This window comes from Glycine soja, chromosome 3 (assembly GCF_004193775.1).
Source record: "Glycine soja cultivar W05 chromosome 3, ASM419377v2, whole genome shotgun sequence".
Classification (NCBI taxonomy): domain Eukaryota; kingdom Viridiplantae; phylum Streptophyta; class Magnoliopsida; order Fabales; family Fabaceae; genus Glycine; species Glycine soja.
Genome location: NC_041004.1, coordinates 41,210,835 through 41,237,371, shown reverse-complemented (window position 1 = coordinate 41,237,371; position 26,537 = coordinate 41,210,835). Strand labels below are relative to the sequence as shown.

The 26,537-nt window shown below is 33.7% G+C and overlaps 1 protein-coding gene across 7 annotated transcripts; it reads left to right on the top strand.

The window, feature by feature from the left end:
• Nucleotides 1-5,661: 5,661 nt before the first annotated feature.
• Nucleotides 5,662-25,275, top strand: LOC114407087 (chromodomain-helicase-DNA-binding protein 8-like). Of its 7 annotated transcripts, none has more exons than XM_028370058.1 (17): nucleotides 5,662-5,728; nucleotides 8,032-8,247; nucleotides 10,010-10,200; nucleotides 10,765-10,889; nucleotides 11,004-11,297; nucleotides 11,986-12,135; nucleotides 13,172-13,426; nucleotides 13,566-13,706; nucleotides 13,779-14,096; nucleotides 14,280-14,453; nucleotides 16,992-18,060; nucleotides 18,281-18,414; nucleotides 20,218-20,322; nucleotides 21,268-22,107; nucleotides 23,404-23,841; nucleotides 23,949-24,162; nucleotides 24,784-25,275. In XM_028370058.1, the coding sequence occupies exons 2-17, from the start codon at nucleotides 8,084-8,086 to the stop codon at nucleotides 24,819-24,821; spliced, it is 4,650 nt and encodes a 1,549-aa protein (XP_028225859.1). In that variant the 5' UTR covers nucleotides 5,662-5,728; nucleotides 8,032-8,083; the 3' UTR covers nucleotides 24,822-25,275. The 7 variants fall into 7 exon arrangements, with proteins under 7 accessions (XP_028225859.1, XP_028225855.1, XP_028225856.1 ...); XM_028370054.1 differs by having other exon boundaries at nucleotides 5,665-5,728; nucleotides 8,026-8,247; XM_028370055.1 differs by lacking the exon at nucleotides 5,662-5,728 and adding an exon at nucleotides 7,143-7,240 and having other exon boundaries at nucleotides 8,026-8,247.
• Nucleotides 25,276-26,537: the final 1,262 nt, after the last annotated feature.

The following is a 26,537-nucleotide window of genomic DNA, read 5'->3' as shown; positions in this document are numbered from 1 at the left end:
TTTCAAAATCATTTTAACTCGTCGCGCAAAAACCCGTCGTCTTTAAAAGGTCTTACCATTGTGTGGTTGCATAGTTCATAACTCACAACTCAATACATAAAACATTTCAACACATATGTATCTCACCATTCATCACAAGTTTAATTTGTCACTTACTCACAATTTGAATCACCATTTCATAATCTTAATATAACAATTTATCATGTCAATCTAGCAAATCTTGTCCAAAGTACAAACAATTTATGTAAAAATGTTTCTCACAACATGGGGAGTAAAACCCCTCAAACAATTTAACACAATTATATAAAATCCAATGAATCAAAATCATGGGTCAAAAACATGAAAACACCAAGAGCACTCAATTTTATCAACCAATTCACATCAAGACATCAATTGATTTGTCAAACACAACAATATCATATTTATAATCATAAAGAAAAAACTATAATTCAATAAACATCCAAAAATAAATTCCAATTTAATCCTCCAAGGATCCCTACACATGTTCATTTTGTGATAAACTCATCACTTACCTCTAAGCGGGGTCACGTGTATATTCTGGTAGTGATAGTGACATATCTAGCGGTTCCCTGAGATTTCTCAAGCTTTTTCTCTAATTGTTTTGCTAGGATTTTCAAGTGTTAGAGAGAATGGGAAGGGATTGAAGCCTTCATTCCAATATCTCCGTGCGAGCCAAATTTATCTTAGTTGTAACATTATTTCACAAATCCCAATGGTGTGGATGTGCAAAAATTTATTCGAAACTTGGTGTCCAAATTTGACGATGATCCAATGGTTAACAAGTTTGGGATCATAGTTTTACTAGGAAAGGTTTGGGTGTATGCGGGAAAAACAAAGAGTTATGTGCAAGGGACATTCCCCTCATCATAGACAATATTTTGTAAATCTCAACGGTGGGTATGTGACAAGATGAATTACTAACCTGATGTTCAAATTTCATAATGATCCAACGGTTAAAAAGTCTGGAATCATCATTTTAATGGGACAAGTTTGGATTTATGCGGGAAAAAGAGAGGGTTTTGAGAGCAGGAGAAGGGAAAAAATTTGAGAAAAAGAGGAAGCGTAGAAACGTATTGTCAGTTTGAAAAAATGAACTAATATGTCTTTATTTATAGCTAGGATACTCTTAACTTATTATTTACTCTGTTTTCTTATTTTATAAAAATGAACTTTATTTTATTTCCTATCAAATTAATAAATAAAATATATTTTTTATTTTCCTTCAAACCATTATTTTAATTAATAAATTTCTTTCTCTTTATTTATTTAATTATAAAAATTTCATCATTTTTCTAAAACTCTATTTATTTTTAAATAAAAAATTATTTTTATTTTTTTTTACAAAAAATGAGGTGTTACGTTCATCGTTGCTTTACCATCGTAGGAAGCATCACGAGCCACTAGAGCTCTTTGTTGCAAGATCGAGAGGCCTCAGACTTGTAGGGGCATTCTTGTCACTCAAGGAAGAAGGAGAGCACCATTGTTGTAGTTGGAAAGGAGCACCAAGATGGCCGCATTCAGATCATTGGGCTTTGACCTATTGTTGTCATTTGGCTTGGAATTTCCTTTTCTCTTTTGTTTATTGTAGTTGTTGTGTTGAGGTCATTAGATACACATGACAATTGGGGGTAGGAAGTCATTGGTGGTGATCAGGGATGGTGATTGGGGTTCCGATGTTCAAAGGGTAAAATTCGATGGTAATCATGTGTTTAGATGTGCCCATGTCACGAGGCACGCTATTTACAAAGGTTGTTGTTATTATTGTTACGAGAATTTTGTTGTTGTAACCTTTAGACATGACGATGAAGTAGGCATAGCAGAGCTTCTCCGACATTGGGGTGTTAGTAAAGAAGGTGATGAGTATTTTTTTTTGTTAGGAAGTGTAGACATAGTGATTTATGATTGAGGGACAATATAAAATTGATGGTTTTGAAGATTTATGGGTATTTTAGGTGGTGGTTTTGAAGAATTTTATGTTCTTTCTTGGAGTGTGAGAGATTTTGGAAACAAACAAAGTCATAGTCATGTGAGAACTTTTGTCTAAGCATCATCCTACTCTAGTCTTCGCTTAGGAGACTCATATGCCTTTCAATAACTCGAGCAGATTTTGGGAGAAATAATGGTACAAGTTGGTGGCAGCGGAGGAGACCCAAGGCTAGGGGCTTTGGGTTCTCATGGACAAGAAAGTGACTTTTGTGGTGAGCATTGGGGAAACCATGCACCAACTCGAACTTTGCAATTAGTAAGAGTTTATAGAGGCACTTGGAGGGGATTAAGGATCATTTGGATCTTTCTTGGATGTTGGTAGAGATTTCAATGATATTCTCTTGCCATTAGAGCAACAAGGGGAGTGTTTTCACAGTTACGAGCTACATCTTTTGTGGAAGGCCTTTAATGGTTATAACTTACTTGATCTTTATTTTATTGGTGACAAACTCGCGTGGTAGGAGAGGTGCACTGAGGGTATTTTGCCTTTTCGGAGGCTACAGTGGATCATCTTATTCGTGGATAATCTGATCATAATCCATTGTTGGTCAAATGCAAGCATGTTATTGCCACTAGGACTGAGAAGCTATTTTGATTTCAAGCAGCTTGGTGTACTAATACTGAATATCCTAGGATAATACAACAAGTGTGGCATAAGGAGGAGAGAGATGTGGTTAAAGTTTTAGAAAGTGTCAAGGAGGAATCTATTGTATTTAATAGGGATGTCTTTGGAAATATATTCAAGAAGAAGTAGACTGAGGCTTGCCTCAAGGGCATTCAACATGCTTTAGAGAATATTAATTTTATTCATTTGATCCTATTGCAGAAGGACCTTCTCAAGGAATATGAGAATATCCTTTTTCGGCAAAATGACGTGAAGGGGTTTGTTTTAGAAACTTATTCTTAAAAGGGGTCCCTTTTCAAACATATTCTTTGGGGGGTGGATTTTCTAAAGGGTTTCGTCATTCCTGTTGGTGAAACACATGTTATACCGCCATTCCCATCAGCGTCCCATCACTATTCATGTCAACAAAAAAAAAATCATTGTGCCATATGTGTTTTGCCATCACCACTGGTGAAACACACTCCATGCGTGGCATGCATGTCTCATGCATGCATCTTGACATCTTGCCATCCACCATCCACCATTGGTTCCGCAAGATGCATTGGCGAATGCTCCCTGTCCACATGTGTTTTGCCAACACTATTGGCGAAACACACGCCACCCATTTTCGTAGCCTTTTCAGAAGCAGTGGTTGCAGTGTTTGAAGTATAACCTTTTCAGAAGGTGCAGTGTAGCCATTAATATTCTTTGAAGGTGGGAGTGATGAAGATAATTTAAATTTTGTTCCCACCCTCTCAATTATTTTACTTGGCACGTTACAGACACTATATATTGGCTCACTCTTTCACCTAAGCATCCCCTCACTCTTTCAAGGGAATTGAGGTAAACAACACACCTTCACTCCCTTTGTACATAACGTCGTTCAACAGTTGGGTAATTTATTTCCTTCAACCTTTTGAATTGTTAAGATTAAGCATGAATGTCATAACTGTAACTTTGATGTGATGTCATACTAGTTTTCTATTTCTGATTATTCTATTATGAATTGATATTATCTTATCTATGAGATTTAATTTCTTATTCTCACCCCGTTTTTCTTAAGTTCATCTCCATTGTTTTAAAAAAATTAACAATAATACCCTTGATGATGTAAATTCATTTTGAAGAAATGTTTCAATCCCATCTAAATCGAACTCCATTGGTGAAACCCATGCTGGATGTGCATGCATGGCCATGGTGTCACGGGATGATGGTACGGGATGAGTGAAGTGTGTTTCGCCAATGGTGATGGCAAAACACACATGGTACGTGAATGTTTTGACTGACATGCACAGTGCTATATAGCTGATGGGAATGACAACATAAGGTGTTTCGCCAACAGGAATGGTGAAACCCTTACAGAACCCTAAATAACAGACCCTTTAAAGAAAATGTTTCAAAAAGGACCCCTTTTGAGAATAAGTTTGCAAAACAAACCCATGACATCATTTTGCCATCCTTTTTTCAAGAGGAAACCTTTTGGTTCGAAAAGTCCAAGGAGAAATAAGTAAGGTTGGGAAGCAGAAATGCCACTTGCTTTCATGCCTAGACGGTTATTTGAAAGAAAAGGAACAAGATTCATGGATTGTTCCTTCCATTAGAGGCATGTTAATTTGTAATATAAGCTTTACTTATTGGATAAATGCTTATTGCATAAGCTATTTCTACAATCAAAGGGTATATGTTTATTTATTTTTTGTTTGATGTTTCAAACTGTTAAAGTCTTATTAATTAATTTTATTAATGTTTGGTATTTTTTTAAATATGAATTTAAAAGACGATTTGTGGTAGGGAATTTATTGAAGAGATTGTTATTTATTGCGAATGACCTTTGCACGAATAACACCAAAAATAACAATGAATGACTGACCTTTTTTTCAAAAATAAAAAAATGGAATTCGACACAATACAGTATACACGGTTCGTGTGCTTATGACGAAAGCCATTCCATTACTTTAAATATTTTCTTTTGTTGAAATCATTAAATTCACAATATGGTAAAGTAGTTTTGTGGTGGGGAACTACTCCTTTGATGAGCGTTACAATGACTTTATTTCTGATATTTTTATCTATTATTTTTAAGATGTATTATCTAATTTTAAGGTTTGTTGATTTTTTAAATATGAAATTTTTTATATTAATATCTGATTTATTTTATATTACTATATAATCTAATTTACATTAATATCCATTTTAAATTACAATTAATGTAAAAAATATATACTCTTGCTTGAAAATTTACTTGTCTAAACTATCTTAAAAAATTGCTTACATTCTTTTTCTTTTTCTTAGTTATTACGTTTTTATAGAACACAATTGCTTAGCTTAGTGGAATTCGACACAATACAGTATACACGGTTCGTGTGCTTATGACGAAAGCCATTCCATTACTTTAAACATTTTCTTTTGTTGAAATCATTAAATTCACAATATGGTAAAGTAGTTTTGTGGTGGGGAACTACTCCTTTGATGAGCGTTACAATGACTTTATTTATGATATTTTTATCTATTATTTTTAAGATTTATTATCTAATTTTAAGGTTTGTTGATTTTTTAAATATGAAATTTTTCATATTAATATCTGATTTATTTTATATTACTATATAATCTAATTTACATTAATATCCATTTTAAATTACAATTAATGTAAAAAAATATATACTCTTGCTTGAAAATTTACTTGTCTAAACTGTCTTAAAAAATTGCTTACATTCTTTTTCTTTTTCTTAGTTATTACGTTTTTATAGAACACAATTGCTTAGCTTAGTTGTCCATTGTGAAACTTTTTGACCACTCCATTAAGTTCTTGGAAATAGTGCAACTAGTTATCACACGTCATAATGAGCGTTTGGATCCATGCACTCTAATAAATACACGCGTAATGGATGCGGAAAAGTGACATAACTTTCTTTAGCTATTGCATATGTTGTGTAGTCAAGACGCGTTGAGAGGAACTCTTGATCTAGGTTTTACTTTTTCCCCAAACAAATTGTTGAACTATTTTGTTTGTGATTGACTTTGATGTTGTTTCGTTTGTGATAAGAACAGGTTATGGTTTTGAGATTGAGTTATATGGTTTGTGATTTGGTCTACTCATAACAATATCAAGGACTAGAGGTAAATCATGACTCTCATCACTATAAGATATGCTAATTGATTTTTTTCCAACCTAATCTTAATCATTTGATGATATTAAAATGTTTTTCTTACAATGAGATGATCTTAAAGTAATAAATTAGGTTGAGAATTGTGGAGTTCTTGCTCTAAACTCAATATTGTAAAAAAAAAAACTTTTGATTTGTTAGGTTTGGCACATCTTATGTTAATTTTGTTCAAAGCTTTGTTGCAATCTTGTGTGATTAGATGTGATGTGTGGTATGGGTTTCCATGACTTTTGTGATTGAGATTTGGGTATGATTTTTTTTTTTTATATTCTTCTTAACTTTCCCAATTTACCCCTTTGGCTTCTTCATCCCCATTGCCAAGAATTACCTTTGGTGATGACATTTCATTTTTTTCACCTTTCCTCTTGCATTCTTCTTGTCTCTGAGAACCACACCCTAAACTTTTGGCAACCCCTCTCTCCTCCCTTATTCTTTTGTTATTTTTCCTTCTTTTTTTTTTCTCGCTATCCTACAACCATAAATGGCCACCATGGCGGCAACACCACCATGACCCACCAACCCATCACAGATCTCAACATAGAAAACATGGCCAAATTACAAATTTGGTAGATCAGTGGTACAAGCACACCACATAAGTGAGTTTGACACCACATTTTAACCTAAACCCTTAAGGCTTTAGTTTATGAGTGTCTTATTTTCACTTATATGGTGTTCAACTTTTTCATTCCACTACGATGTGGGACATCATCTTACACTTGTACTCTAACATCTTCCATGCTTTTTCTCTGGTTGAGATCTTGTGGTAAAACACCACAAGCTAAACAGGGAAAGACCTTCTTGAGTTCTTTCTTGTTTACTCCGCATAGGATGTTATCATCTTTCTTTGTATTGCTCTGCACAACCGTTGTCGCTAATACAAAGAGAGGAAGAACGGGAAAGAAGAGAGAAAGAGGGAACTAAAGGGGAAAAGAGTAGTACGAGAAAAAGGAGGAGAAGAAAAGAAAAAATGAAATAAAAGAAGAAAAAATTACAACCATTGATTATCAAATGAGGTAATCTAATGATTATAAAATACTTTCTCATGGTGAGAGACCTATTACACTCTCTCACGGTAGGGTGAGTCTACAATAAAATAATTCATTAAAAAATATAAACATTTTACACCTAATATAACCTGATTTAAAAAATGTTAAAAAGTTTGTTATTAATCTTTCTCGTTATAACAAGTAACAAACTCTCATAGTAGTTAATTACTAGTAGTATTTTTTTCTTACATTAATAATTAACAGTACTAAACAATGTACAAAAATTAACACTTTACTGTTTCAAGATTTATTAGACAACAATCTTAGTCCTAAAAAATGTTGCAATAGTAAAAAGAATGTCAATTTTTGGTGTCTCTTTAGTCTTTACATTCCAGCTTGAACATGGCAGTACCTTAGATGAAACTTTTTCATCGTGTTTTGCGAAAGTGGAAGCTAGTGGGGCCGAGTGTGGTTTCAAGGTGAGAGAAAAATGATATGACGCCATGGCCAACGGCCATAATACTTCTTCTTCTTCTTCTTCTTCTATTTTCATGTGCCTGCACTGTTATCCCTCTGCAGCATACTATTTTCATTCTCAATGTTTTTTTTTTCTTTTTTTCTTTTAATAACTCTAAACACACAGGGTTTTTCCGTTTCGTTAATTAATGTTGATAAATCATTGTTTACCATACCAGCAGCTATCTGAACAAACTCGTAGTGTACTACATACATTTTATTTATTTTTGTCACATTTTGCGGTATAATTGTATTTAATTTATTTATTTTGCAGTTTTTTTTTTTTGGTTTACTAAGAGGTAGCTGAACATACTCGTAGTATATACCAAAAGTTGCTTGTGATTACTGTAATGATTGTTGTTTAAAGACATGGTAGGGTTTTTGGTTTCGGTGATTGTTCTGTTTAGTTTAGTTATCGTGCTCGTGTGTAAGAAAACTTGTTCGGTAAACTATTGTGAACTTCCAACTTTTTTCTTCTTCATGATCTTACCAAAATTAAGAATATGTTTTCCTATAAGGTCTCGTGGTGGTGATTGTTCTAAGTATTTTGTTAGGGGGAAGAATCGAATTCACCACCGTTTCCTCCCGCCGTTCTCTTTTTACCATTTAACCAACCTTATAACTCCTGATGTGTGAAGAAATGAAGTTAGAAGAACGTGGTTTGAGTTTTGGATTATTATTTTTCTGAAAGTTATACTTATAATATATACCCTTTACAGTAGACTTTACCGTTTCTTCTCCTTTAAAGTTTCAGGTAGTCTGGGATCAAGCATCTTCATATCGTGATAGATACTGTTGTCTGTGACATGAATGCCGAGACTCTTGCTAGGTATGCCCATTCTCGGTGCATTGAGGGATTGACTAAAGAATGTAAAGACAACGCACAAGAAAATTCTCATTCTCATGTGAAAGATAAAAAAGGTGGAGAGGAAGTTGTGTGTTCCAATTGCGTGCGAGGTGGAGTACTTTTGTGAGTTTCTGGATTTCATCTCTGTCTGTAGGATTAGGCCTTTTTCACCGTCTTATATCTTTATTTATGGTCCTCTCCTCTCTTCTGCATTCATAAATGTTTTGCTACGTAGAACCTCATTTTCATGCTTTTTCCTCTGTAACTTCTGCTTCACTTTAATTCTTGCAAGCAACTTATGGTTATAATGGCCCAAATTGGTCAACTCCAGAGACTTCAGGTAAACATGCGAGTGCACAAATTTTATCAATGTCATGTTGTACTAAATTGTTCCTTCTCACAAGTTGCTTTTGTCTTAATTTAATTACACTATCGAATTTTATTGATTATTTATTAGATAAAGTCATTTTGTATTCTCTGTTTCCTTTCTTTACATGCTGCCAATGTGGTTCTGCATGCTCTGAACTGCATGTGGATATTTATAATTGTGCAATGTGCTTATATTAATGATTTTATTTGATATTTATAGTATATTTGTCATAATATGAAATGCTATCTTATATACTCATGGTGATAATATTGAATCTCTGCCTTTTGATATTTCTGTTATATTTTGGTCTTGACTATGTATTAGACACTTTTGGTCAAAATTAAGCACTTGCTAAAATCAACTAACGACCTTCATCTACTATACTTGGATATAATATTATTTGATAGTAGGAAGAGGAGGGCTGTTATTCAAGAAATTAATCATAGAACAATTTAAGTGAAGGACAGTTAAACAAATCCAGTATGACCAAAAATGCAACTCTATGTTGATTTTTTCCCATACCTGCCCCACTTTTCTATGGGGATAAGTTACTTCCAGTTTATAGTAACTGGAAGCTTTTGTGAGGTTTATTTCAACTTCAAATTTATGACATTTTGGCACTGGATATTTTTTTACGAAGGAGTAGTTTCTTATGAATTATAATACAGTTTGAAGGTTTTGGAAAAAAGTACGATGTTAAAGTTTGTGTCCTCGGATGGTTTTGTGGTTTTAAGGTGAATTTGATTGGAGAGAAATGCTCATAGTTTCAAGGATGTCTTTTCTCACTTACATTTGTTATGAGATATGGCTGTAGTTTTTGGCTTCTCTTTGGTTTTCTGGTCATTGTGATTTAAGAGGAGTTCTGTTACTATTATGCAAAGAGACTGGACAAAGCTGATGCAAATTTGAGCCTCTAATTCTGTTTTTTTTTTCTTTTTCTTTTTTTATGTTTAGGAGGATACCTTATTGTCTCACCAAACCCAGATGAATCTTACCCTGTCTCTCAATTACTATTTTCTTCTTTCATATTTCTAAATAAATAGTATAAGGTTAAACCAGAGCGACTTTGAACTTTATGGGGACAAAAATCAAAATTTGAAAATTTTCTAAAGATAACACATGCAACACCTGCCACATGGTAGCCATGTAGTTGTCATGTGTCATCCATGTGATACATTGCCACATTGTTGACTTGTGGATGCCACATGGCCATGTGTTAGGCACCTAATTACTTTGAGGGATTAATTTTTGTGTATTTAAAAAATTGAGGACTAAACCTATAGGTTTAAAATATAGGGATGAATTGACCAATTTTTCTGAGAATATATTAAACCTAAAAAGATATCAGCACCATAGCAAGCATTTCCAAAATTAATTCCTTTTTCTTTATAGCAAGTAATGGAAAATGTTTTTGTGTTTCTTTATTTGTTTAAAATGGACTCAGGCATTAGTAATTGAGACATTTTTTTGTTGTTGTTTGTTGCTTTTGTTTATTAATGTGAAACTATATTTTAGATCTTGCTCTGGAAAAGGATGTCAAAGGAGGTACCATCCCTCTTGTGTGGATCCTCCTCTCAATTACATTCCTTTGGGGTTTTGGCATTGTATCTGGTGCACTAAGAAAAAGATGGAGCTTGGTGTGCATTCCGTTTCTAAAGGAGTGAAATCCATTTTGGATTCTAGAGAAGTGGTTTCAAAAAATAAAGGTATGGTCTATAAAATCTCCCCCCCCCCCCCCCCCCCCCGCCCCCCCAATTTTGCTAATGAGTAAACCTCCCATCTTAGTCTATGAGATTGCAAGTGGTGGTCAATTTAGTCATTAACTTAAAAGAATCCTCACTCTAGCCCTTTGCTTTACAAGAAGTAATATATTTTAGTGCATGTTTGGATTAAAGTTTGTAAACTGAGTTTGCAAAATTATATCAAGTCTTGCTTCTCCAAAACTGAGTTTTAGGCAAAATTTTACTCTCAAACATACTATTGGGGGTAACCGTACATGACCCCAAATTGATTTGACTCCCAAACATACTTTTGAAACACTCCCACCGGGAATCCAAACATACGCTTAATCCTTTTCCATTTTCAATTTCAATATAAAAGACTAAACTTAATGATGTTTTGCAAAGTCAAGGACTAATGTAACTGACGCTTACAATTTCAAGGACTAAAATGGGAGTTTACTCCTATATGTTTCATCTACATTTCTTGTTCATGGAATGTATATTAGATAATAGATGAGGTAGTTTTTGATAATAAATAGCTGTTACTAGTGATGCAAAGGGAGTACTTTGTCACGTATCATGGTCTTGCTCATGCTCACAACCGCTGGATTCCAGAATCAAAATTGCTTCTCGAGGCTCCTAAGCTCTTGGCCAAGTTTAAGAGGAAACTGCAGGTTTAGTTACCCTTCATAGGCTTAGGACACGTAATGTTTTTTTGGTTTGTTAGTCTGTACTTTCTTAGGAAGTATCCATGAAAATAATTTCTTCTTTTGATGCCAAATTACCAGGTTACCACCAGGTGGAAAAGAGATTGGAGTATACCCCACCGTTTGCTGCTAAAAAGGGAAATTGTATTTTCAAAACAAAATGATCAACATTTTGATGGGCATGGTGACAATGGTTCAAATTGCCGTTATGAGTGGCTTGTCAAATGGAGGGGTCTTGGTTATGATAATGCTACTTGGGAGTTAGATGATGCTTCATTTTTGACGTCACCTGAAGGCAGGAAAGTCATAGATGATTACGAAAGTCGTCGCAAGAGAGCAGAGAGACTGTCAAAAAATCATTTTGAAGCTAATGAGGTGCTTCTTTTTGTTTAACTATATATAAAAATTTACTTTTATTGTATGATACAATGCCATTTATTACGAGTTTTAATTTTTAAGTTTTTAATATGAAGTTTCCTTATAGACCATTCTGGGGTGCTATCTATGATGTAACTAATGAACTAACTGTGATTTTCATACACTCCAAAAAAGGCAAAGAAAACAAATGATGGTGTGGAAAGCATAATGTCTTTTACTTCCTCACTTAATTTTAAGCTGAACTGGTTTTTCTGTATGCATTCAACTGAATGCTTTTTAATTCTCCATAAATGCACTTGTAGGTAGAATGGATCACATAGTTTTGTGACCTGTGAAGTGTGGAAACAGCATCAGTTTGGAGTAATTTTTACAATGTGCAAATTTCTTTTGCTTTGTTTAACTGAGGTTACTAGGGTAAATATTAAAAAAATTGATTGGTTACCATGGGATCAAAAGAAATATGAGGGTTCTTTTGCATGACAACCATGCTCATGGTCGAATGGTAGGGATGACAATGTGTTATATTGTAAAAAAGAGTTAAACTCATGAATGAGATGATACTTCTGATACTCAAAAGCAAAATCTCAATTGTTGTTGGGCTAAAAATGGCTCTTCACAGCCTTTATGAAACACGTCCTGGATATATACCTAAAGTATGTTTCTCTAATGAGCAGTTAATTTGCAGGAGAGAAAAGCTTCCTTTTCTGAATTATCAGTGTTGCCAACTGGAGATTCGCCAGGATTTTATAACCAGCATTTGACTTATGTGAACAAGCTTCGCATGTGTTGGCACAAAGGTCAGAGTGCTCTTATTGTAGATGATCAAATTGACCAGGTCATTTTTTTCTCCATATACTCTATCTTTGTTGTTATATAATTACTTCATTTCTTGGCTATTCAGTATTCATCCTTGTTTTCTGTATAAAATATGTAATTTCTCTCTTCTTTAGATATTCTGCTATTAAATAAAATTTGTGGTGTTTAAAGTACTTCATTTAAATAACATGAATCCAAAAAAGCTACCTGAGTCAATCTCTAGGGTCTGTTTGATTTGACAGTATGTTCTATTTTTTCACAAAATAATTGCATAAATGCTACTTGTTTTCTCTTTGTTCCTATTTTCGAAGATTTGTATAGGAAATGGTGAAAACTTTTTTGTGTATGACCATGATAATGGAAACATGATAAACAAACCTCTGCTGAAGAATCTTATAAGGACATGTGGTCTGTAGTTTGCATAAAATGTTGTATGCTTTCTTGGGTTTGAAGATACTCCCTACGTCCCTAATATAATTTATAATATATAGTTGACTAATTTATGCTTATTAAGAAAGTTGGTTAATTTAGTTATTAGCATTAAATTTCTATAATTATTATATTTTCCAAATTTATCCTTAACTTTATTGGGAACTTATTCTTCTTCTCCAATCTCCATAGGACAGAGAAAGAGGCAATTCAGAGTATTTTAGTAAAAAAATAATTAATGCACTAGACAATTGAAATGAAGTCTTGTAAAAAGGGATAATTTTTTTTCAAAACTATGTCTGATAAATAGAGACAGATGGAGTATTCTTTATGATCTGTGCACACAAATGTCATTGACATGCACAACGCGAGGGGCGGGGGTGAGGAAGAGAGATTCATGTTCACTAATCAACCAAATATTGTAGCTATTATTTGTTTTCGTGCATATTTATAGTAAAAGAAGTATCAGCAAATTGCAATATCAATGTGAAGACATGCTATAAGGAAAATATTGCTTTCATTTTCAAAATGTGAAATGCCTAAGAAGTATGGAGGTTGCAATAAATGTCAATTATTCTGCTTATGCATATCAGAATGCCTGAGCTATTGTTAAACTACCTTTGCAGGAGCGGGTTATGAAGGTGATTTTGTTTATATTATCTTTGAATTGTAATGTGAGGAGGCCTTTTCTCATCATCTCAACTTCTGCTGCCCTCTCTGTATGGGAAACAGAGTTCTTACGTTTGGCACCATCTGCCAATCTTGTAGTTTACAAGGGAGACAGAGATGCACGGAGTAGCATCAGGGCATTAGAGTTTTTTAATGAACATGGTGGAATATTATTTCAAATACTGTTATCATCTTCTCATATTATTGTTAAGGTATATTCTTATATCTAACAGCTTCATATGATAAGTGACTTCAGAAACAATTTCAGCTTTAATATATTCTACAATAAGTTTCAAAGTAGAATTATTAATTTTCTTTTTTCTGCTCATTATGTTTTAATATGATATGCAGGACTTGCATGAACTAAGATGCATTACATGGGAAGCAATAATAATTGATGAATGCCAGCAATCCAGACTTTCAGGACACTTGGACGATATCAAGATTCTAAAAGCTGAAATGAGACTCCTTCTTGTTAGTGGACAAATCAAGGTAAACTACTTGTGTTCAATATTGGTATTTTGATATTTTCCATTGTATTGACTTTTATATGATGATTTTCAGGAAGATCAAGCTGATTATATCAAACTGCTTTCATTACTCAAGTCCGGACAGCATGGATCAAGTATTGCTCAAGTGGAAACTTATTTCTCTGCTTCTTCTACCATTTCCAATTTGAAGAGTCAATTGGAAAAATATGTTGTATTCAAATGCAAATCTGGCTCCACTAGGTTTGTAGAGTATTGGGTTCCAGCCTGCCTTTCCCATTTGCAGCTTGAGCAGTATTGTTCAATGCTGCTTTCAAACTTAATGTTGTTATGCTCAGGCCAAAAGTCCGACTCAGTTGATGCCCTCCATGACCTTATTATCTCAATAAGGAAGGTAAACATGATAAGAAACAGAGTTTCAAATAAGCTGAAATCTCATTTATCATGCATTTTGGTAGTCAATTTTTAGTTCAACATTTCTTTCATCATACTACTTCAATTTTTATTAAATCTATAGTAGTACTACTAAGTGCAATGTCAATAAGACAGCATGATGATATGTGGTTGATTTTTACAGTGCTGTGACCACCCTTATCTCCTGAACCCGGAACTGCAAAGTTTTGTTACTAAAGGTCTACCTGATGAAGAGCGTTTAAATATTGGTATACAAGCAAGTGGAAAACTGCAACTCCTTGAAAAAATCCTTTTGGAAGCAAGAAGTCGTGGGTTAAGGGTGTTAATATTATTTCAGGTAGTCATCTATTGAAATCCCTTGTTTTTTTTTTTTAATTTGTTGTATTTCTTGTATTTTTGCGAGTTTATTCACTTGTTATATTGAGAGAGCTGTTAAGTGCTGATTAAGATATTGTACCATGTTTCCTCATTAATGTAATTCTGTACCTACCTGATAATATTTTGTTTATAGTGCAAAATTGTGGAGTGATTTGATAATATAGATATTGCTTGCTATTGCATTGTGTAAAAATTACATGTTTTTTGTTGTTTTAATTTAGTTAACTTGTCAAGTTATTATTATCATATACTTATTCTATAGATTTTAACATATAAAGTACCTATTTTTTATTTTTTTATTTTATATATGAACGTTTTTTATTGTTGTTGTTGTGGCTTGATGCTGGAAGTGCAATAGATCAGTTAGCAACCTGTCTTTTCACCAAAAGTAGGGAATAAGGTCAAATTTCTCTCCCTTACATAGCATCTAGAGTGAAAGAGAAGTATTTTTGGTCTTTGGCTGGAATATGTACAGTTCCACTTGTATTGCTGTGAGATTAATACCTTGGGTATTGTTGCGACTAGGATGCCCTTCTAACAATTGCCTTTTCTAGGGTATGAACTTTAGTCCTCTCCCTGGGTGAGTGACTTGCTTACAACTGCATCTAAACCTTGTTGGGGATAAAACTAGGGTTGATTGGAAGAGGAATTATCTTGCATGATAAATATCCCATAAAATTATTGTGTAATTTAATTGAGTGAGAATTGCCCTGCTAGCAATTTTCTTTATTCATTTTCCTTTTGTGTCATCATTGCCATAGGGTATGAATTAAATTTGATACACTAAAGAGCTTATTATGTGACTAAATTTCGGAATTTTGATTTTGGTGACTCCGGTAGTTTTGCTATTCCAAAAAATAAAATAAAAAATGGAATTGTCAATTCTTTTTCACAATTTTAATTGTCTTTCTTTCTGGGTGAATTATTATTATGTTAACATGAAAGAAAATTCAAAGCTCCAAGTTCTCTATTCTTTCATGCACATTCCTATAGCAGATACACTTATGACAGATCATCATGATTCTTTTTAATTGTTTTAGACACAGACATCACATTATGTATTATAGAGTTGCCACTCTCAATTATTAGGGTTAGTATTTGCTGATGTTATATAACTTATCCACAGATACAGACATTCACCCTTTTTACAAAATAAATATAAGGATAAGATAGGGAGAAAATAAGGAAGAATAAAATCAAATTAGACCTGAATAATCTGGTCTTCATCTTAACTACCTAAATCTTCTAGAATATTTATTTAAAATTTAAATTAAAAATAAAAGCAAATACAACTATAGACACCCCCCTCAAGCATAGATGTTGAACATGCCCAACTTGCTTATAGAGGATTCAATATTAGGTCTAATTAGTCCTTGGAATCAACACTGGAAGCTATGTAGAAAAGGTACCATCTGCTATTCTGATCTTATGATTTACACAAAGACTTTATGTGAAGAACAATTTTGAACAGTTTGTCATGCTTTAGAATCAATTATCCATGGAGCTTTAGAATTTTGTTTGGTATAATGAAGACTAGCAGAAAAAGAAATACCTTTTTGGGCTAGAGAAAAAGATGGATTAACTGACATTTTAGTTGAAGAGAACCTATACAAGTGCTCCAATTGTTCCTTAGTGAAAGAGAGTGACCCAGAGTTTCCCTTCTGCTCCATGTTTTCTCCATTTGAGGCTTGAACTGCTCGACCTTCTCCATATGTTTGCCTTTTCCAGTTGGTTAGCTTGTCAAGGAGTTTCCAATAGGGGAATCAAGTCAAATCAGATATGAATAATCTGATCTTGATCTTGATCTTTACTACCTAAATCTTCTACAACCCTAGTTTGAAATTTAAATTTAAAATAAATGCACACTCAATTGTCAACAATTTGATATATAATATGTAGTTCAGTTGGTCACTGTCGCTTCTTTTAGTTGTAGACTGTGATTGGAGTCTACTGTCTACCATTTGATGCTTGTTGGCGCAGCCCGACTTGTCAGGAATGATATTGGGAGTTTTGATAGAATCAGACCCCGCTAGCATTCTTTTAAGTTTGCCAAGAAAATAGGAATGCCTGGGCTGGCATATAAAATTTCTCATCCAGTTTTTATCTCTTGTTACTAAAATTTCAGAAAGTTCCTATAAAGTAGATTGTCAGATACTTTGTGATTATTGCTTTATCTTTGAAATGATATCTTGATAAGATTTCCATGAAATACACCAACTTGAAGCAGTGTCTCATACTTTGGCAATACAAGTACTTTGTTAGTAATGTTTCCATGTTGACTTATTACTGAATATGAAAATAATGTCTCTTCGTATATACGAATTTCGTGGCTATTTTTAGCTATTATTTTTGTTGCCTGTTAAGGATTTAGAAATATGAGAATTTTTTGCTGTTCTCATAAAAACTGTCATATTTTGGTTGTTAATTGGTTGTAACATGATTTATTTTAAGATTTCTTGAGGATTCAGCTAGTTCTCTTTCACTTAAAAAACTGCAGTCAACTTGTGGCTCTGGATCAATTGGAGATATTTTGGATGATGTTCTCTGTCAGAGATTTGGTAAGGATTGCTATGTACGATATGATAGAGGTTATACCCCAAAATCAAAGCAAGCTGCTTTAGACACATTTAATGATGGAGAAAGTGGAAAATTTGTCTTCTTGATGGAAAACCGTGCCTGTCTCTCTAGTGTTAAGCTTTCTTCAGTGGACACTGTTATATTGTTTGACAGTGATTTGGAACCACAAAATGACCTAAGAGGCTTACAAAGGATGTCTATCAGCTCACAGTTTAAACAGATTACTGTTTTCAGATTGTACTCATTTTTCACTGTTGAAGAAAAAATTTTAATGCTTGCAAAAGAGGGTATAGCTCTTGACAGCAATGTGCGATTGCTTAGCCAGAGTATTTGTCCCACCCTGCTAAAATGGGGGGCCTCCTATTTGTTCAATAAGCTTGATGATTTGCATGCCAGTGTTGTTTCTACTCCAGACACTGTAGATATGTCACTTCTATGTGATACAACCTCTGAATTATCATCCCAATTGGTTTGTGGTGCTGATGATACTGATTGTCATGGATGGTCATTCATATCAAGAATACAGCAGAATGGAGGGGAATATGCGAGGGATGTTTTATTGCCAGGAGAAAGAATAATGAAATCTGGCGGTGAGCCATGTGGTTTTTCCTGGAGTGATCTTGAAGGAAGGCATCCTAAATGGAAATTTTTGCCTGTTTCATCTCAGAGGATCAGGAACACAGTCAAACATTTTGATTACGGACTAAGAGAATCTGAATGTGAAAAATACACCTTTATAGAAAAGAGGACAGCGTCGAAGGATAATGTTGATCCCAAGAGGAGAAAAGTGTCCAAGGATAATGCTGATCCTGAGTGGAGCAAATGGACCATGAATAAAGTTGATCCCAAGAGGAGAAAGGTGTCCAATGATGTTGTTGATTCTAAAGGAAGGGAAGTGTCCAGGAATATTGTTGATTCCAAATATTGGAAAACAAGGTTGAAGAGCAAGAAGAATACAAGTGTTGTCAATAGAGCAAATAAATCAAATGGTACTGCTGATTGTTATCTTGCCACTTTTATAGTCTTCTATTTATTTCTTCAACTAACTATTTACTTGGAAAGCATTAGTTTTATTCATGGCATAAGAATTTTTTTTGGGGGTGGGGTGGGGTGTAGTGGAAATGATTTGAAAAGATACATGCTGCTGCTAATTCATTTTCATTCCCTTAGGTAATTCAAATGGTTTGTCTAATGTACTTGATTCTACAGGGCATCCCTTGACCAATGAAACTACGGGAAAAATTGCAACGAACATGCAATTTTCAGAGAAAAAGAACCCGCCTGACATACGAAATTTGCCAAAGCCAGATATATCAGGTCTTTGCGACATTCTACGTTTTTCGGTAGGGTCTCAATACATGCTTCAGTAACTTTTGCTTAAACATGTGTGTTTTTTTGTTAAAACTTTCATTGAAGCACCTTTAAGGGGAAGTCACGACTCCCCAAGTTGGTGCAAGTGCATTTCCTTGTAACTACTGGTTCAAACTTTCAACAATGATAATGCATTCAATCACCCCAAACCAGTCTTGTCTTATTCTCCTTTAAAATGTATTTATGAACTGGGCAAAATTCCCAAAACCTAGCCATTTTCCTAAGCAATGTGGGACATCCTAACACCCACCTTCATCCCTAGGACTGAATATTTGGAGCATAAAGTTTGTAGGATTGGATATTTGTGACGGCTCAAAATCAAGGCTTGATCAACTCTAATACTATATTAGAAATGAATTAGGTCTAACTTAACTCTAAAGTAACCCAAGTCTTATAAGGAGTAATTTAACCTTTTTCCTAGCTGTTGTGGGATATCTTAATAAATGCCATCTAAAAGATGAACCGCTACCTATGGGTATCTTGTTTTCAATACTTTTTGGTACACAGTACAGGTTTGTCTTTTTTCTTGAATTGGAACAAAATGGGAGCCAACTAATTTGTAAATGAATTACGAATTGGTTCTCATGAACCAATTTACAGTTCTTTGGGTAAACCTACAAATTATGTTTCATTGCTCTGCTATCACAACCATCTTATAACTCCAGTATCATCTTCATTGAAGTGAAATATAGTCACAATGAAATGTCAACTAAAACTCAACTTGGGCTCCATTTTACAACTTCCATACTTTTATTTTTCTCGAAACTGAAAATCTATTCCAAAATTCACCAATTCTCAAAAACAATTATTTGTACTGAAGTCCATACTTTAGGGTGGCTAGATTTGCTTTCTTTGTTGTTGGAGTAATTTTCTAGTGAGGGTCGATCAGATGTTGTAGATAGGCTGAATATGAAATTCTAATCATGTCGCTAAAGAAACAAACACAACAAGTATAGATAAGAACTTAAAGGAAACAAATGCAACAACTAATGTTGCAAACAAATTCATTAGATCATCATTGCCGAGCAAGGAAAACAAGAATAGTGATAGAGTGAAAAAAAAGAGACACTGGGAGGAGAATTATTTGGTGGTGAACAAGGACACAAAAGATAGGATAAATAAAGGACACAAAACAGGAGGGTCCCAGGTTTGGGGATCTATACAGTGGAGATACGGTACAAGTCATGTCATATGGTATTGTTCTGATACTATGTTGAAAAATATTGAGGGAGAGAAAGAAATGAAAAACATAGAGATGGAAGGAGAAGAAGATGATATTATTAATAATTCTCTAAAATAGTCCAATTCTAAACACAGACGTTATTCCTCATACAACAGCATTTACATCAATAATCTTGGTGAAGTACTAGTGTAGTACAGCTTGTATATGACCAGCCCAACAACACTGTGTACCAACATTTATAATTTGACATTACTACAATTGGATTTGTCTTGAGAAGTTTTCACACTTATGGAGCATGCATGCATATTTGTTTCGTTTGTGTAGTTTTATTAATAAAAGAAAGGATTTTATTTAAAGCAAAGAATTCAAAAGTAGAATTTATTATTATTATTATTATTATTATTCTGTACCATTAGTTGCTTGGAAACTGTTACCGTTAGTATCACTCTAGCATTGGATTATATTTTATTAAATTATCTTTGTATTGGCAACATGTTTTCATGCTTGAATTATAATAATATTATATAAGACTGCGATGACTATTTTTGGAACAAACAGATTGATTTGCATGATTGTTTGATTTCACGTGCAGAAAAAAGTCAAGGCTGTCGCCATGAGGATTCTTGAGCACATATTCAAACATTACAATGTTAATTGCCAAGAAGTTTCTACTGTACAGGCTTTTGAAATATCTGTGGTTAGTTTTTGCTCTAATTTTTTAAATCGAAAACATAAGTAGCTGGCCACATGTTTGTTTAGATTATGGATGAATCATTGTGCATCTTTTGAGAAAGAAAGGAGCTACTAGGATATATATATATATACATATACATAATTCTTCTGTCAATAATTTGAATTCTAGCTAGCTTGTCTGTATTGATTGGTTTAAGCTCCCCAGTTGGTTATAATGTTTGTCTGCCTCAAACAAGGTATGGCTAGCAACAGTCAGTTCTTGAGAAATTTTTGTCTAGTTTCCACATTTTATAGCCATACTTCTTTCCTGTTAAGGATTTGGAAAAGTGTTCGGAAAATTTGTGTGAATTATGAAAGTGTTGATTGCTAAATTAAGATAATTGATTGAGTGATCCAATGTTGTTCGTTGTTGGTGTTCTATTGACGGCTGGTTGATTGACAAAACATACTGATAATATCCCTCCTACACATAATCTGGTATAAATGGTGGTGTAAGTCGGGATCAATTGACATAATGCTTCATCCAAAACCCTTTTACTTTGTATCTAATTTGGTGTCCTCCTCACACACTTCCAAGCCCTTATTTTCTCTCTAATTTTTTTCACTATGGTATCCAAGAGGTACCATCCACCTTGAAACCTGGGGCATAGCTTCCTTAGAAGAAAAAATAAATTCCAGCAATCTCAAAATAAGCTGAGATTTTCTGTTGCATTTTCTCTTTTTCTGGCCTATCGTAGTGTATGGTTGGTCAAAAATCACATTGGAGTTTGAATTACCTTCCATACCATATATGTTGCAAAACGTGTTATGGGTTGTTCATTTTTTGCACACTCTTGTTTATGTGAGTTGCTCATTTTTTGGATAATAGTTGTTTTATACTTTTATGTAACAAATATTACTAGTCTTTAAGCATTATATCATAGTTGTGTGATGAAATCTGTATCTTCAGTGTTGGCTAGCAGCTTGTTTGTTGGAACATGAGATTGATATGAAAGATTCACTTGCTCTAGCAAAACTGTACTTGAACTTCGATTGCAAGGAAGAGGAAGCCACCGATGTTTACTCAGAACTGTGGAAGCATGTGAAGGATTTTTCTAATTGTGTACAAAATGGACTTTGCGTCGAGAAATGCAATAGAAGTGGTGCTTCAGACTCCAACATGCCTGAGCTGAATGATTTGGCAGAGGAGGAGAAGCAGAAGGATTTTCTGGGTACTTGTGTTTCAAAACTTGTGAAATCTGTCACAAATGAACTCAATCTTCAAATGAAATCTCCCACAACAGTGGTTTCACAAGACCTGAGTTGTACTCATGAAATTTGTTTATCTCCAAATACACCTGGTAGTTTTCCTGTGGAAGGAGATGCTATCTCCATGGAATCTGGCTCAGAAGATGACAGAGTGAACGCTATAACATTAATAACTGCAGAAGATTCATCCGTTGATCACGGGAGTAATGATGTCAACCCTGTTACTGGTTCTTTGGAAAGACAGAGCCCTATTAGAAGTACAGATATTACACAATCTGATGGCAATGTTTTTGAAGATCCTCAAATTTTAGTGAATAAAGTGGTTGCTATTGACAATGGTATGAATATGTCTACTCATTCTGCGCAGCTTGACAGTGTTGAGGCAGATGCTGGAACTTCTGCTAGTACTGCTGTTCCTGAGGTCAGACGGTGGTACAGTGTAATGAGTCCTGTATGTGATGAGTCAACTGCTCTGAAGTTTCCTGAGACTACCTTACCATATATGCAACCATCGGATTCAAATTTGTGGCCATTGCCTCAGGTTAGTAGCTTTTGTAAAAGAAGCCTTATGGTGCTTTTTTTAGTGTTTATTGATAATCTATGCATTGTTGCACGAAGCAGCAACCTCCGGTCGACTTCTGGTTGCTTTGTGAGCATGCCAACAAATTTGTAAGTCATTATGTACATCACTTGGGAGGTCAAGTTTTTAGATTCGATACTAGTTTCTAGCCAAACATTTTTAAGTACAATCCAGGCTATCCATTTTTTCTTTCATTTATACTTGTATTCCTATTGGATGATTATGGTGAGTTTGTGGTTTAGTTTAATTACATGTTTAACCTAATGGTCTTTACTTGAGTAAATGTGATAGATTTTTTAGTTATTATTTAGTAATGCAAAAGCGACTACTATCAGGTTCTTCCACATGTTAAAGGAAAGAGAATGTATCCCTAACTTAAATTGTTTAGAGAGATCCTTTTCTTCTAACAGCGACCACTTAGCAGCTCTGCATTAACATAGTTGTACACTTCCTTTAAACTATAATCCAATGTTGTCAAGACTCTAGATCAACTACAAGATCCTACTTGGGGATGGGAGGGGGTCACAAGATCGCAAAATGTAGGATTGTAATAAGGATCATATGGTCCTACCAAAAATGTAAAAATATATTTTAATACAAAAGTATGATATTGTAAGAGGAGATTGGGGGATGTAAAATCTATGGAAATATGAGAGAAAGATGAGAGAGATTTGATGAACTGAAATCTATATTATGATTGGACTGAGTACAAACAACTATATTTATACTGTTACTGAGCAGCTTGGTAAGCAAAGATTATAGTTAGAGTACAGCTAAGTCTAACTAAGAGTTAGTTACAACAAAGATTCTAACAGAAAGCTACCAGAAGACACTCACCTATACAGTAACAGGGGAAGACAACTGGAGAAGCATATTCACAACTGTAATGTTGAGGAAAATAAGATAGGGGAGGAGCTGGAATGAGTGTGTGTTCCCGGGGGGTGGTGGTGGTGTTATAATAGTGCTTTAGACTTTAGAGTGTGGAGGTGGCTTTGGCTAGGGGAGGAGTGTGCACTTCCCTATAGGGATCATTCCTATTTTGATCTTTAGTTTTCCTTAGTCTATTGTTTCTCAGATTTGACTGTATTTTCTAGTTTAGTAGATATTTTCTTTTTTATTCTAATATAAATATAATATAACTTTTTTTTTATAATTTTATTAGAATAAATAAAATAATATGATCATGGGATGTTTATTTGGAGTGCTTTGAAACTATTCTCATCATATGGGTTCACACCTGTTCCTTGTATTTTCCAGATGGCAATGTCTGCTATTCCATCTTTTCCGGAGAACAATGCGGCTAGTACAGTCATGCCTCTAGATGATATTTTTCGTCATAGTGGTGAGGATCATCGCTATATTCATGAGGCTGAAGTAATATTGGAAGCACCAAAGGACCTTAACTCTTCCTTTGTTTCACCTGTGATACCGCAACCCTTCACTAGTGTGCCCATGAATGAAAATGCGACAAATTCACCTCACGGCATTACTATTCCTGGATTTATGAACAGTGATTACTCTGAAGCTCACTCTGTGACATCTGAAGTGTCCCACCTTGCCTACACAGACCCACTACTGGGTGAAATGTCGATAATAGAAAACATGAATGAAGAAGCTTTCATAGATCTACTACCAATAGAAATGGAGAGAATTGAAAAGGAGAAAGAAGAAGCCTTCAAGATACATGAGCAAAAGGTACGAGCAGCAATCCGTTTCTTTCTTTCCCCACCCTTTTCTTACTATCATATTTGGATTCTGATCCCTTCTACTTTCAGCTTACTTTTTGTTTCTTTGTGAAACAGATATTGCAGCTCCAATCTGACTATGAAAAGGAGGTTGAAAAGTTAAGTGTAAAGTACAAGATGTTGCTTCAGAATGTTAATACTGAAGTAGCTCTAAAAAGAACGGAACTTGAGACACAATGTGAATTAGTGTTAAGGAACAAGGTATTAGCTCAAGTTTGGACCCATAATCTTGATAGTTGTGAAGGAGATGTTGTACAGTGCACAGAACAAGGTACGGATCACGAGTAAGGTTCATATGTTTGTTGAGCATGTTAATTATCCATTTATTGTACACTTATATGCTTATTCTATTTTAATGTCAGATTCTTATTATTTTGCACCCAACTTATGCTAAATTCTTCATTTATCACTGGTCTTTCTACCTTGATGATATATGTATATAAAAATTATATATTATAATTGATCAAGAGGTTGCAATCGGATGAAGACATTCTGGGTGATTGTTTCTAAACATTACATGTTGATTAGCAATGTCAATGTTTCATTGTTTACTTTTTTTCTATCTCTTTCTTCATTTTCATTTAATTATTCATGTTTACCTTGCTTTAGATTTCAAAGTCACAACTGTCCTCACTTCTCAGAAGTCAGAATTATGATCTTTATGTGTCAACATATTACAATGAGATTTAGGCACATGTTTAGGTTAATTACAACATATTTATTACAGCATATGTTTATCACTTGTTAAACATTGGTCTTTTAGCTTAAAGGGCATTATTATTAATGTGATGAATGTGCCTTTTGAATGCCTTCTATTATTTCTGTTTCATGCATATGCAACTCCTAAATCTTAATAGCTCTTCCAACTTAGTTGCTTTCTTCCCCTCTGCAGAGGCAATGCCTAGTTCTCATAAGACTGCTCAAGACTAAATTCACCGAACGTCCTCTCCTACGGTGATGATTAATCCTTGGACCACCATTCCAGAAATCAACCCCGTTAGAGCATGCTTTGATCCACATGATTCAGTTGTGCAACAATCATGATGGCTATGATTTACTAGCCCTGTCTCCACCGAGAGACTCTGCTGCTGCTTCATCTTATTCAGTACCTCTCATTCCAAATCAATGGAGTGGGATATCAGACCAGCATTTGCCACCCGGTTAAACTTTTTTTTTAAAGGCACTTGACTGATGTACTTATATACCAAATTCTGAACCATGGTGGTGAAATGAATGTAAATAGTTACCTTAAAGACAGTGAAAGAGAAAAACAAAATGAAAGATAGTGTAGTCTATAAGTGAACAAGATTGAAAAAAAAGTTTCTATTGTGTGCTCAAGTACATGATAAGAAATAAAAAGTAGATAGTTATTATTAGAAAATGATTTTATTATATTAAAAATATAAAAATATTTGAATGGATGCTTTATTTAAGTATTTTAAATTATTTAATATTTTCGCACTTTAAGCACACTAGAGGCAATATCAATCCGAGGCTTCGCACATTTAATTCCCCAATATTCATGTAGTGAGAACCCATACCATCATGCATATGCAGTAATTGTCAATGACAACTTCTTCATTCATATTTTTACCTCAAGATACTTGTTTTTTTTTTTTGTCAGCTCTCAAGTCTCAAGATACTTGTATGCAGCCTTGTGGTAAAACATAATTCAAAATAAAATGTTAGTAGTATATACAGACAGTAAAGATTCCCTATGTTAATGTTATATATGATTAATTTATTGAACTTTATAATAATTAAACTTATCATAAATTTTAATAGATTGGAAATGTAAAAACTTTTAGGGCCTGTTTTGAAAATGACATTACGCTCATTGCAACATTTATGATAAACGTGACTAAAAATAATTAATCTAAGATCTATTATGCTTACGAGGCAATCCCTCTCTCTTATTTTCTTGAAATTTTGTTTTTTTTTTTCAGTATCGCTCTTTTTTTTTAATAGTACACCAATTCTTTTTAGTTATTTAAAAATCATTACACTAACAACCCTTGATTAATTGAAAACATTTCACGGTGTGTTGAGGTTGCTCTTAATGTTAAAAAATAGGGAGTTATATGCAATCTCAAGAAACTTCAAGAGTGTCAATATAGTTTACTTTATTTTATCTTTTTAGTGTTTTAGATTGTTTTGAAATATGTTATTTTAGAAATATTAATTTTTTTCAGTAATTCTCATTTATTTTGTTTGAAGGGAATACTCACATTTATTAGTATCCAACCTAAATACTTAATTAAATTCACAATTATATTTTAACTTTCTGATAAAAATAATTTAGTTAAAGAAAGTCATTTTATTATAGTGATTTATTTAAATAATTTTCTTAAAATGACATATGAGAAAACATATATGCAAATATAGCAAAAAAAAGAATGTATACAAACATATAACACAATATAATTTAAATTAATAATTATTGTAACAATAAAAATAAGAATTACTTTCATAAAAAAATAAGAATTACCAACGATTTGATTGTCAATAAAGGCTGCTAAAATTGTTTTTCACTATGACGGATGTTTGGACTTTCTATAAATTCTATAAAAATATGTTTACCCATTCATCGATTATTGCAAATTGTTTTTTAAGAGAAAATAAGACCATATCATTTTATTCATAATT